General features: G+C 39.6%; 1 protein-coding gene across 1 annotated transcript; it reads left to right on the forward strand.

The window, feature by feature from the left end:
- Positions 1 to 252: 252 nt before the first annotated feature.
- Positions 253 to 1,407, forward strand: LOC128735437 (pancreatic lipase-related protein 2-like). The gene is made up of 4 exons (XM_053829924.1): positions 253 to 559; positions 639 to 902; positions 969 to 1,154; positions 1,211 to 1,407. Exons 1-4 carry the CDS (start codon positions 253 to 255, stop codon positions 1,405 to 1,407), a joined length of 954 nt encoding a protein of 317 aa, XP_053685899.1.
- Positions 1,408 to 14,904: the final 13,497 nt, after the last annotated feature.

The following is a 14,904-nucleotide window of genomic DNA, read 5'->3' on the forward strand; positions in this document are numbered from 1 at the left end:
AATTTAACACCAAATAATAAGAAAGTACAAGTTAATTTGTCAGTGCAGACTATCGCCATGCGTTGATTGAGCACGGTTACAGTCTATAATTATGAATTAATCAAGAACTGCTAGACAGAACTTAGTCACGCACTTTAGTCTTTCACTGACTCTGGTGAACAAAGGTGCAGTTACTGCAGTACGATAAGCATGGTGTGTATAAATTTGTGTTGCAATTCCGAAGCGCAAGTACAAACATGTGTTGTGCCATATATGGTGTGGAGAACATTACTCTACAAAGTTTTAATCGAATCGATCATTAAAGTGGCTCTAATCACCATTGCAAACGCACAGCAATTTGACATAGGACCTTGCAATTTTTACTTCAGAGAACCATGCTCACCGGAAGTGATTAAATTCTTTCTCTACACCAGTGACTACCCCAATGAAGCTCCGATTCTGCTGGACACCTATGATCCAACAGTACCCTCCTATGTTAACCTAACACATCAGACTAAGTTGATCGTTCCGGGTTACGCGGAAAATATCTACTTGAATGAAACAAAATGTATTCGTGATGGTTTGTGTTGTAAAAGATTGGTTCGCTTTGGCTCAATTGTGCCACCGGATGACTGCAATACAGAATCACTATTTTCCAGAGTACCTTAGGCAGTCCCATACAAATGTACTAGTAGTAGATTGGCTTTCCCTCACCAAACTTCCGTGCTATGCTTCGGCGGTATTTAATGTTAAACATGGGGGCGAGTGCACAGCAATTTTCCTCACAGCTCTGCAGGTTAATTATCCCGAGTTCAGCCTAAGGGATGTGCACGTTATTGGATTCAGTTTGGGAGCACACTTGCCCAGTTTCGTCAGCGATGCCCTAAAGCAGTCTATTGGCGTGCAGTTGATGCGGATTACGGGTTAGATCGTGTGTTAGATGGCACAATCTGCTTGATGAGGTTAAGTTTATGATTTGATTGTTTCAGGCTTAGATCCTGCCCTTCCATTGTTTCGAGTTGCCAACAAACGATGGAAGTTGGATCCAACGGATGCCGATTTCGTTGATGTGATTCACACAAACAACGGATTTTTCGGGAAATATGAGGTGTGCGGTCATGCTGATTTCTACATTAATGGTGGACAACGACAGCCTAGTTGTAGGAAGCATTCATGTAAGAATTCGGTAAATTACTTTGATGATTGTTTCCTTAATTTCACTAGAACACAGTTCCAGCTCGCTGCAGTCATTTGCTAGCGCTGACTTACTTCACCGAATCAATTTCCAGTCCAGTTGGCTTTTGGACGACACCGTGTAATAGTTATTTCGAGTATGTCTTTAGTTTGTGTCGGTACGATACCGATTTTGACAATGATAGCAACAATAAAACGCAAATCCTAATGGGTGAACATTGTCCAAGCAGGTGATTGAAATTATATTTATGATATTCCAGATAATGGCAACTGGTTCTTCGAATGAACTGGATAAAACAAATTTGTGCCCTATCAAATAGTAACAAAAACTGTATATTTTATCCATTGTTTTTCTTTTCAACAGCGCCAGAGGAGAATATTTTGTACAAACGCGTATGAAATCACCATTTGCCGTAGGTCTGCGACGGCACAGCAAGCAAAAGACAATAGAGCTTTTACATTAGGCAACAGGAAAAAATAAACCAGCAACTTGATTTCTGAAGTTTTTTCCTGTTATTGTTTTTAGTGTACCTAAATATTTTAAGTAAATTTTTTAAAATAGATGTCCATATTCAATACTTCCAGCTAAAACATAACAGCTCAGCAATTTCCGTAGGAAGCTGTTGTGCAGTTAAACTCCGCCCAGGCGCAGCTGTCAAACGAACATGCAAATCATTCAAGACAGCACAATTTCAAAGTGAAAACAAAATGAAAGGCTTCACGAAACCCACATCATTTCCGTTTCTGATAGCTGGTAAGAATGGCATCTATCAGTGGCAGCCTTTCTGGAAAATTTTTCCTTCGAGCCACCAGCTTTCACAGCAGAAGCGAGACGCAAATCATTAAGAAAGCGATGGACAGAGACGTTGATGCTGATGCTCGCTGCGCCCAAACAAGCAGCCTTTTTACGATTCCGGTCATGCCCGGGCAGCAGTGTGCTGACTGTCACCCCTCCGAAGCGGACATGACTTCCGGTCTAATGGCGGCTACGGAACCCTTCGGAAGCAATTCCTGCTCAACAAGCGCGACCGAGCTGGTCCGGGTGCTTTCTTATTGGGAAAATTCTAGTCTGATGAGAGTGGCAGCTTTCTTGTTCTTCATTAGGCTGGTTAATGAGTATCGGGAAATCGGAAAAAGGACCATTGGAAAGGAAACGTACCATAGCGGATCGGCAGTTGATGTTTGATATGGGAAAACTTTGGCTATGAACGTTTGTTGGAATTTTCCCCAAGCCAAACAGAACCGATTGGTTCGATTTGCCGAACGGTCAGGATTGACCAGTGGATAACTTTTACCACATACCACTATTTGGTGGTATTTTTTGAACGATTGTTTGTTTATTATTCATTTACAATGATAGCCATAATGAAGGGGCTTAGTTCGAACTGGGCAGAGAATGTTAGAAGTTTTGTATCGAATTACGAAGAAAAGCATATCAATGATAATCAAATATTGATGAAAAGCTTCATAAATGGTTCAATAATCATATATTACGGCCGGTTAGTGATTATGTAACTTGACCTGAAACTTTGAAGACTACACTCATTGGATTTTAGGTACCATGCTGAAGCCTTTTTACATTTACGTTTCGCAATTTGAATAAACTTTAGAAAATACTTACGTTACTCAATAATATTTTTGAAGCTATTACTTGGCTGACGATTGAATCAGCGAGGAGTGGCTTATCTACGTTTTTTAATAATCTAAGCCTGGAGCGTGTGATTTTGACACGTCCCACGTGCGTATTTCGAGGAAACTCTCAAATCACGCAAAAGGTTGCGGCAAGGGTGCTGTCCTGTATGCTCTTATTTAACATTGAAGGTATGATCCGGCAAGCGGACATCGAAACGATAGGAACGATTTAAAAAAAAAAACTGTTCAATTGCTAGGCTTCGCAGACGACCAAAACATCATTACTAGAATCTTTAGGGCCGTGACGGTAATCTTCGCCAGATTAAAAACGATGGCGAGGCAAATTGGGTTAAAAATCAATGCGTCGAAAACCAAATATATGATAGGAAGGAGTTCCAACAAAAACAACGTTCGCCTCTCGCGGCAGTGACTATTGAATATCGATTCATATCGATCAAAGTGCATAGGCCGCCGCGCAGGCTGACGATGTGCAAATCGCTAATCAGACCGGCAGTTCTTTACGGACTCGAGACCATAACTGTGCTTACGAAAGATATACGTGCACTTGCCTATTTAATTGAAAGTTGTTGCTATTTTTGGCGGACTATAAACGAGAAGCCGGTAGAGGCGCTGGTGTATGAGCCACGAGCTGCAGACCTTACTTGGAGATGGGTATGAAATGGGGAAGGCAAATGAGGAGCGTCCAATATAGCTCTAGCCATCCCAAGCCCCTACCTAGCGCCTCCACGTGGCCATACCTGGTAATGCTCTATCGAGTAGCCAAGCTAGGAGGTGCGATGCTGGGTGGTTCCCGGCTGCCTGGTCTCAAAACCGCGATTTTGGGCAGACGACGGAGCCATACGGCTTAGCTAGTAGGTAAGCCTAATAAGTTATTTTAATTTTTTTTTTCGTTTTAGCTTATCAAGCATCTCCTGCTATATAGTAAAAACTTTGGCCAAAACGAGTCTTAATACTGCACATGGATACCAGAATGAAAAATTAAATTAACTATTAGAAGCACTTATGGAACCTCAAATGACGTAACTCTATTCCATACGAAGGACTGCTGGTGAGATTGTTCTATTTTTACCATATATACCGCATTTCATTGCCAACCTGAATCCTTAAGGTCTGAAGCAAATATGGCACTTCTCAATTCAAAACAAACAAATCGTCACTTGGGTTAAAGTTGGTACAGCGAAATTGATTATTACATACGACTGTTATAACCCCGAAATGCGCACAAGTGCCTCTGCTTGTGGGTCCGCCCAATCCCGTTTGGCCCTTCTGTAACAACATTAGTGTGAAATACATTTGATAATCAAATTTGGATCTACTGTAATTCTACCCACATACATTGGCAAGTCCTTGAACTGATGGTAGCTTTCCCCTACTACTACTACTACTACTACTACTACTACTACTACTACTACTACTACTACTACTACTACTACTACTACTACTACTACTACTACTACTACTACTACTACTACTACTACTACTACTACTACTACTACTACTACTACTACTACTACTACTACTACTACTACTACTACTACTACTACTACTACTACTACTACTACTACTACTACTACTACTACTACTACTACTACTACTACTACTACTACTACTACTACTACTACTACTACTACTACTACTACTACTACTACTACTACTACTACTACTACTACTACTACTACTACTACTACTACTACTACTACTACTACTACTACTACTACTACTACTACTACTACTACTACTACTACTACTACTACTACTACTACTACTACTACTACTACTACTACTACTACTACTACTACTACTACTACTACTACTACTACTACTACTACTACTACTACTACTACTACTACTACTACTACTACTACTACTACTACTACTACTACTACTACTACTACTACTACTACTACTACTACTACTACTACTACTACTACTACTACTACTACTACTACTACTACTACTACTACTACTACTACTACTACTACTACTACTACTACTACTACTACTACTACTACTACTACTACTACTACTACTACTACTACTACTACTACTACTACTACTACTACTACTACTACTACTACTACTACTACTACTACTACTACTACTACTACTACTACTACTACTACTACTACTACTACTACTACTACTACTACTACTACTACTACTACTACTACTACTACTACTACTACTACTACTACTACTACTACTACTACTACTACTACTACTACTACTACTACTACTACTACTACTACTACTACTACTACTACTACTACTACTACTACTACTACTACTACTACTACTACTACTACTACTACTACTACTACTACTACTACTACTACTACTACTACTACTACTACTACTGCTATAAACGAGAAGACGGTAGAGGCGTTGGTGTATGAGCCACGAGCTGCAGACCTGAAAATGTTTACACTAAATGTTTGGTAAATATGGTAAATGTTAATAAATTGAACATCTAGAGCTTAGAATTTCGAAGAACATTTTTTTATTTCCTCGTAGAAAATAAAATATGCAGCTTTTTATGGTTAATAATTTTTGTACATCATTCGTATATGTTTTTGAACAACGAATAATTATTCTCCGACCGAAGGGACACAGGTTTGTTTTAACTTGAAAACATTGCGTTTCGGTTTGCTTATCCCACAACAGTCGTTTGGTTCTTACTCTCTTGAGGCAGCGGTAATTTCACTATAGGTACTGACGTCCCAATAAACGCCGATTCTATGAAATATCCTCTGTTCGAAGATAAAATTTGCAGCATCGCTGTGGGTCGGTGAAAATACGATTCCTAATAATTTAATCATCGCTCGTAAAAACATCCGATTTCGAGGAAACGAAAATATTCCATCTTTTGTTATGGATTCTAAATTATAGACAGAGCAGCTTTAGAAGCTTCAGCAATCAACAATCAACTTTCTCAGTCGACGTGGGCCAGTGGGAGGCACTTTAGACTGCAACTTAATTTATTGCAATAAATTGGATTAATTCAAAGAAAGTTACACGACAAACAGCAGCTTGGACACGCCAGGCATGGCCGTATACAAGTAACACTAAACCGGTGGAAAATAGCGTCATGCTGAGCAGTAATGAAACAACACGAATACAATTTCCAAAAATACGGAAGTGATTACTTTTAATAACTAGAACTTGGCAAACATAAAGCAAACAATCTCAGTCTCCTGTGAGTGCAGGGACAGATGGTTAGCTCGGGCGACATTCCGCGCTGTACCTACTAACCGATGCTAGTGGTCACGGAAGCAAGTTTATTAATGCCGGTTTATGGTTGAAGTTGTATACGACTTGAAAAGTTTGGAACAATAATTCGGTATAATTTCTACACTGGATGCGAAGTTTAACTTCCGCAGTGTTTTGGCGTTAGCATTTAACAGAGGGCATTTCGCAGTCTGACGGTGTAAATCCGAGAAAATTCGTTTATGTTCAAGTGGCGTATTCGTTTATATTTTGTGTTTGCACATAAATAAGAAAACTTGAACATATTTGTCAAAAACTTCAAACTTTGAATTAGAAGTATGAAATTGTTGTTATTCAATTAATTGCTAAATGCCGGAATTCGATAATATAGACTGCAAATCAATAATTTTTCTAAGGTCGGGAAGCTTTGCTGTTCGAATAATGAATTTTGATCCTGCGCGTTCGGATAGCTGGATTATAATCGCAAAAGTTTTATTCCTATTGTTTTGGAGTTCAAAAGTACATAATTTAATTATGCTATACGATGGACAATATTGACTATTAATTCAATTTCGAAACGCTGTTTAATGTAATTTCAATGAATATTTAATTAGAAAATCACAACTAGAAAGCTCCAAAAAGCAATTAACCTCCACATTTAAAGCAATCACCGCCATCACGAATAATGACTGTTTTCCAGCTCACCTTAAGTTCAATTGGGCCACCAAAATTTTCGAATCATGCCGCTGCTGCTGTCCCCTATATCACGTTCAGTCGAAATTTCAATGGTTCTGTATACATAGAGCTTTCGATCGGAAATAATTGAAACCAAATTACTACCCGTTGTGTATGTGCCAGTGTACATACCGGGCTGTTGGTTAACCGAGCGCATTGCAAATCTCCGGTATAACCTCTTTCATTTCAATTTATGCAGGCTGAAAATTGATTTTCGATTCGTAAATTAGAATCTCTATCGTCTGTCGTATCGTTGGTGAAACATTCTGATAATTGGTTAAAATCTTCGGTAGCACGTCCAATTGCCGGTTGTGGCACGTAGCGGAATTGAATTTGTCGAGCTACACTACACATCTGACAGTCATCGAATCCGTTGTGTGCCGGATCTAAAGTACCGCGCACCTCCATTCTAACTTTTCCGGTTTTCCGACGTGCGTTAACAAGTGGAAAGGCAGCGGAAAACGAAAACTAATGAGGAAGTGAAATGCATGAATGCTTGAAAATTTTTCATTTTCAATTGCAGTGGTGGTAAGTGACAGCAATTTAGGTATATTTGGTTTATTCGTCTGATTTTTTTTGCAAAGCAATAAAATGGAAATTACAGCAGTTATGACATATATGTACTATAATTGTGTAAACAAGATAAAATTTAATACCAGAAATTTTCAAAGGACACGTGTTCTGCATACTTTCAACGCATATAATTTGCTCCTAGAATAATATTTGTGCTATAAGAGTCAAGCAGCATGCATTGTGCTTCATTTTATCGCCAAGCGAAAGCTGCTGTCGTTACTGTGTAGGAATTTTTTTCGATACTCAGTCACCCGAGTCCAAGTGCACCCGGGCCAAAAAGCCGCTAATTATGGCTGCCCATGAGCCCAAATCTAAAGGGTAATATTGCTGCGTAATCTAACCGGTGCTACGTGATCACACGTTTAAACCGCTGCCTGGCTGGCACTGACTGCTGTCGCTGAGCTTCTGTCACGTGTGTTACTATCGCGACTAGTAGTTGTCGGTGTACAAATTACTGCCACATTCACATTGGCTTCTGACCGAACTGCTTTACTGTAAACTATCCAACCCAAACCGACCGGGAGTGGCTGGCAGGACACCACGATAGTCTGGCAATTTAGTTTCGAAGCACATTTCCATTCTCGGCAATGTCACAAAGCTTCAGTTTTCACGAATGGCTCTGTTTTTTTTCTCGGAATAAGTACCTACATAAATAATCGAATTGAGCAGACTGTAAACTTTGTCTGGATAGCACGTTGTGCCTGCACAGACAAATGAAGACCTGATTAGAGACTGTCCAAAACTGACGTTCATTTTTTTTATTTATATAGGTATGTACGTAGCCTAGCCTGCGAAAACTTTTTTGAATGTATAAAAATTTAATTGCTGATGCTGATACTGGAGGAACCGCTGGTAATTATACTCCGAGATTGACCGACGACAGAATACTGGCTAAAACACAGGCTAAAAGTCGCTTAGAAGGAACGTGACCTACTCTCCTTAAACCTACAACCTCTGGAGTCTTCAAAACTTTAAGAGCCAATTAGCGAGTTCAACCACGTACACTGCTGTTTGTTTGAGAAGAAGGTAGGAATGGTAGTCGGATACTTAGTTTTTTTCAAAGATTGTTAGGTTGATTGCATTACTAAAATCCCATAAAGGGGCTTCTTAACGTAATCGATACATTTTTTTGTTCGATAATAGTCACTTTAACAACTAAGGTTGTTCGTGACATCTGCGGAGTCGGCATTCGAAGCCAGGTCCTTGGTGTGAGATTTGTCTTTGGCTTTAAAAAATATGATGCTATTTAAGATTTAAATGAGATTTCGGTCAAATGACCACAATAATTGTTTTGCGCTAGTGCATTCTATTGTTCAGTTTTGGATGAGTGTACAGCATTTCGGCTGATATGGCTGCTATAGAGGTTCAAATGAGGTTTTGAATTGAAGCTGGTTTATTAGATACACCATACCTCTACAAAAATAGTTTAACAGTGCCAGGTTGCACTATATTGAAGGTCAATTTTGAAAAATCCATTCGAAAAAACTATATTCATCGAAATTTTCGCGCTATAGGCTCATTGTAACATAGTGTACTGGATGCAGCTTATAGTTTATCTGCTCGCAATATTTACTGGCTTAGTTCGATCCAATCAGCCACAATTCACAATCAGCCAACACCACAGCATATGGTTGGCCAGAGTGGCCTCCACCAACAGCGCTAGTTCTCGGGAGCGCCAAAACGGTTCTGAACTTTAGTGAGACACTAGCAATAGGTATAGTAATATAGTGAATAAGGGGTACCATAGGAATCACGTGTGGTTGTATAACTCGAAAGAATGATACACTTGGAAGGAACACTGATTTAGGAACCGAGGGGGCGCTCAATCGGGTCTTCGCCAAGGGCGCCGAACTTCCAAATTCAGTTTTCCGTTTGCAACAATAATTTAGAAACCATTCGTGAATTTGACTCACATATATACGGACATTTTGGTTTGTTTGCAAAACTGTGCGTCATTTTAGGTGATGATTTTTTGATGAAAACTGGGGTCGGTTTGCATTAATTCTAATACCCAATCCCTAAGCTTGTAACGCAACCGTTGATCAAAAAATGTTAAGCATTATGCTAGGAGGCTAAGACTATTATTATTGAAGGTCAACATGGAATTAATCGACCACGATCCTGAGGAGGAAAAAGCGCCAGAAGTAGGACAAAGATCGTGAGGAGCCAGAACAACGATTCCGGGCTAATGACACACGCAAGTTTTACGAGAAGGTGAACCAAACTCGTAAGGGTTACACGACTAACCTGACATGTGTGTGGTCGAGGGAGGGGATCTAATCACAAACGCACAGTATCAGGCGGGCTTTATGGGAGCCTGTGTTACTGCGGATCAAATTTTTACTCTCCGACAAATCCTCCAGAAATGTCGAGAGTACAACGTACCCACGCATCATATTTTCGTGGATTTCAGAGCAGCATACGATACAGTCGAACGCCAACAGCTATGGCAGATAACGTACGAGTACGGTTTTCCGGACAAACTGACGCGGCTGGTCAAAGGGACCCTGGAGCGAGTGATGTGTTACGTACGCGTTTCAGGGACATTCTCGAGTCCTTTCGAATCGCGCAGGGGCGGCGAGAAGAGTCACCTGCTAGCTTTCGCAGTCGATATATGGTAGCAAGATGATCCAGAGAAAGCAACGTTTGCCTCCCACTGACAGTGACTATTGACGGCTATGAAGCGGAAGTGGTTGATGAGTTCGTATATTTGAGTTCCCTTGTTTCACCGCCGACAATAATACGAGTAAGGAGATCCAACGACGCATACGAACTGGAAAGCGAGCCTAATTTTCCCTTTGACGCTTCGATCAAAGCACATACACCGCAGCACAAAGCCGACGATGTACAAAACGCTGAACAGACCGGTAGTCCTATGGGACTTGAGACAGTAACTTTGCTTATGGAATTTCCAGTGGAAGAGTGGCGTAGGCGTATGAACCACGAGTTGCATTTCCATCGTACACCTGGTGAAAGTTGTGAAACTACGGTGGGTCGGCCACGTCGCGAGGATGCCGGACGACTGTGCAGTGAAATTCGTTCTCTTCAATAATCAGCCTTCAACAACAACAAGGTGCCGTACGTGCTAGAAGACTCGACCAGGTTGAAGCCGACTTCAACCGAGACGCTCGAGTCGCTCAACGAATTGACGACGAGTATCCCAGGACCAAGTACAGTGTAGAGAAATTTTTGATATGGCAAGAGCCACCCCGACACTCGACTGGTAGATGTAAGTATTGAAATTAAATTTTGACTTAAAATATTGGCATGGAATTAGAATTAAAAATGGACTAATTTAGAGTTAAAGACTGACCATATAATGAAAAGGAAATTAGACTATGAATTGAACTCAAAAACCAAAACTTTTGAACTTATGTCTGATTAATCGTCGCTTTTCAGTAAAACTAGACGATGTCTTCTCTAGACAGTTTTGTAACCATTCTGGCGTTCCACAAGGAAACAACCTCGGACCATTATTGTTTTCCTTATTTTTTTAACGACGTTTGTGCTGTGTTTCCGCGAGGATCCACAGGATTGCTGTCTACCTAAGAACCATCTATATGGAACTACCGCATCAGCAAGGAAGTACTGGACAGAGTATACGGATTTAAGGACTTGGGAGGGCTTCTTGATACGAGCCTCTGTTTTCGGGAACACTAGGGTGATTTATCTATTTTGGACAAGCGTTATGACTACTCTATTTTGGACATTTTCCATTTGATTTTGCCGTAAAAGTCTAAAATAGAGTACGCGTAACGCCTAGCCAAAATGTATAAATCACCCTACTTATATGACTACTTTTTATCATTTTTGATATTGACTTATACTGGCCAAGTTAATTTGTACTTCTTATTAGGGAGTAAATGTGTTTTTGTGAAGAACGAAGATTGGAAGAACTGGGAAAAAATGATATGCAAACTGTGAAAAATAATTCACTGTCCAGGTCCGAGTGGGACTTGAACCAGTTGTAAAACAATCTTTACGGGAGCGTCGTTATGATACCGTTGGCGAAGACGGTATCAGACTAACCGTTCCGCACACAATACGTGTGCTTATATGCCTACGTACCGTGCTGCGGTAACAATAAGTCATACAAAACAATACTCTTCGCTAGGTAACATGTGAGTGAAGATCTAACGATGCTTATTTAAGCATTAGTTTTCCTTAATTTCACGAGCCAAATGCGATAACTTTGTAAGGAAAGGTCCTAGAGTTTTGCAATATTCTGCAAAAAACATGTGTTTTGAGTCTTTCAATAATCGCCTAGAACCATATACTCTTGTAAAATGCAACCAACATACGCTAAATATGAACAACTTAGTTTTAAAGAATTTCCAAAGAAAATGCTCTATAGTTCTGCACTCGATAGAGATAGGAATGTCATTTCTTTAGCAAAATTGCTTGCCTTGATATTTTCTATAACTTTGTCAAAGAAACCATGTGTCTATCGACTAACACAACAAAATGGACTTGTATCGAGCCTTATGCGTTCGCTAATAAAACGTATGCTTGTCGTACTCTCATTTGGGTGGTTGGGGACAAGCGGAACCCATACAAGTTTATAGTACTCGACTAAAGTTTTAAGATGAAGCACTAATTTCATAAATCCACTTGCCCCATTTTACCCCATAGGCTCGTGAAGCTACGGAAATTTAAAGCTTGAATATATGATAACTTAGAAAGTAAAAGTCCCAGAGATTTGCGGTCTTCTGCAAAAACGTGTGTTTTGAGAGCTTCGATAATTGCCTAGAACGTTGTATTCGTGTAAAATGCAACTAACAAAAGCTAAGAATGAAAAACTAATTTTTAAAGAAATTTCAAAGAATATGTTTGGGATTTAAAGCCCCATCAAATCTATACCTATAAAGAAGGATTTCTGTCTGTCTGTCTGTCTGTCCGTATGTTCCTTATAGAATCGAAAACTACTAAACCAATCGGCATGAAAATATGCATGTAGAGATTTTTTGAGGCCAGGAAAAATTTTAGTGATGGTTAGAAACACCCCACTAAGAGGGGGGGCTCCCATACAAATGAAACACAAATTTCTGCATAACTCGACAACTAATCAAGCAAATAGAACAAAATTTGGCATGTGGGTGTTTCCGGTGACAAGAATTTATTCTATGGTAAATTGAGACCCCTCCCCTCTTTATAAGGGGAATTATAACTCCTCTCCTCTTCAAAAGGGGGGGGCTTCCATACAAATTTCCTCATAACTCGAGAACTAATCAAGCAAATGGAACCAAATTTGGCATGTGAAGGTTTTCTAAGGCATGAATATTTTCTATGGTGAATTAGAACCCCTCCCCACTTTAGGAGGGGGTACTCCTATACAAACGAAATACAAATTTCCTCATAACTCGAGAACTAATCAAGCAAATGAAACCAAATTTGACACGTGGGTGTTTTTGGAGACAAAAATTTTTTCTATGATGAACTGGGACCCCTCCTCACTTTAGGAGGGGGGGCTCCTATACAAATGAATTACAAATTTCGTCATAACTCGAGAGCTAATCAAGCAAATGAAACCAAATTTGGCATGTGAAAGTTTTCGAGAGCAAGAATATTTTCTATGGTGAATTAGGACCCCTCCCAACTTTAAGAGGGGGGGGGGGCTCCTATACAAACGAAATACAAATTTCCTCATAACTCGAGAACTAATCAAGCAAATGGAACCAAATTTGGCACGTGGGTGTTTTTGGAGACAACATTTTTTTCTATGATGAATTGGGACCCCTACCCACTTTAGGAGGGGGGGGGGGGCTCCTATACAAATGAAATTCAAATTTCCTCATAACTCGAGAACTAATCAAGCAAATAGTACCAAATTTGGCATGTGGAGGTTTCTGGAGGCAAAAATATTTTCTATGGTGAATTAGGACCCCTCCCAACTTTAAGAGGGGGTGCTTCTACACAAATAAAATACAAATTTCCTCATAATTCGAGAACTAATCAAGCAAATGGAACCATAGTTGGCATGTGGGTGTTTTTGTAGGCAAGAATATTTTCTATGGTGAATTGAGACCCCTCTCTTCTTTAGAAAGCGAGTTATGGCCCATCTCCCCTTTAAGAGGGTGGGCTTCCATACAAATGAAATGCAAATTTCCTCTTATCTCGAGAACTAATCAATCAAATGGAACCAAATTTGGCATGTGGGAGTTTTAGATGGCAAAAATTTTTTCTATGGTGCATTACGACCCCTTCCCCTTTTAAGAGGGCAGCTCCCATACAAATGATATTCAAATTTCCTTATAACTTGAGAACTAATCAAGCAAATGGAACCAAATTTGGCATGTGGGAGATTTTGGAGTCTTGAATTCATTTTACGATAGTTAGAGACCTCTCACCCCTGTGGTAGGGGGATATGGACTCTCATACAAATAAAGCAGAAATTTTTGCGAAACTCAAAAACTAATCGAACTTGAGAAATTCGCGACTCTTCCATAAAACATTAGTCAATACAAGACCACAAAAACAATCTATAGTAACACTAGATCATTCAGGACGAGACGGTCGCGAGTGTTGCCGGTGACCCGCCGTCGGAAGCGCCGCCCACTGGGGGGCTTGCAAAATTCGAGATTGTGACAAAGATCATCCGAGATTCATGATTTATGTACAACACAGGTTAATTTGTGGCAATACGAAGTTTGTCGGGTCAGCTAGTAGTAAATAAATAAATAAATAAAGAATATGTCCTATAGTTCAGCACGCGATAAACATAGAAATTTTATTTCTTCAGCAAAGCTGCTTGTTTTTACAATATTTACAACTTTGACGAAGAAACTATGTCTATATTTCCTAACACAAAAAAGTTATTTTTTTATTTTCATTATAGTAAGCGATGACTAACTTTTGACAGTTTTTAGATTAAGATGAATTTTCATACGAACAAAAGTGTTGAAGACCATAAATGATAAAATGAAATCAAAAGACACTAGGAAAAACGTTCCACTTTTCGCCCTTTTGGACTACTGTGCGGTGGTGTAATGGTATCGCAGTCGACGCGATATTGAGAGTTGTCCCACCTGGACAGTTAATTATTTTTCACAGTTTGCATATTATTTTTCCCAGTTCTTCCAATGATCGTTCTTCACAAAAACATATTTACTCCCTAATAAAAAATACTATGTACTCTTGTAAAATGCAACCAGCAAAAGTTAAGTATGAAAAACTGTGTTTTGAAGAATTTCCAAAGCAACTATAGTAATATACACCCGAAGAGATACAAATGTCATTTCTGCAGCATAACTTGTTTTTATATTTTCTAGAACTTTGCCGAAGAAACCATGGCTGTAGCTCCTAACACAAAAATGTTAGTGACATACTTTTGAAACAACAAATAAAATTAAATGACTATTTAGAAGCCCTATTGCTTCCCCTATTTCTGGATTTCTTTGACATAGATTTCCGGATCACACCGCAGTGAATTCGGATCTGGTCGTACCTTTGTCATGTAAGCAAACCATACTTACCGTAACATTTCTGGTGGAATAGAAGCCTTACACGGCCAAACAGAGGCGAATATTGAACAAACAATTCTTTTTACTGACACCTGCTGGGATA

Source organism: Sabethes cyaneus, chromosome 2 (assembly GCF_943734655.1).
Source record: "Sabethes cyaneus chromosome 2, idSabCyanKW18_F2, whole genome shotgun sequence".
In the NCBI taxonomy this organism is placed as follows: domain Eukaryota; kingdom Metazoa; phylum Arthropoda; class Insecta; order Diptera; family Culicidae; genus Sabethes; species Sabethes cyaneus.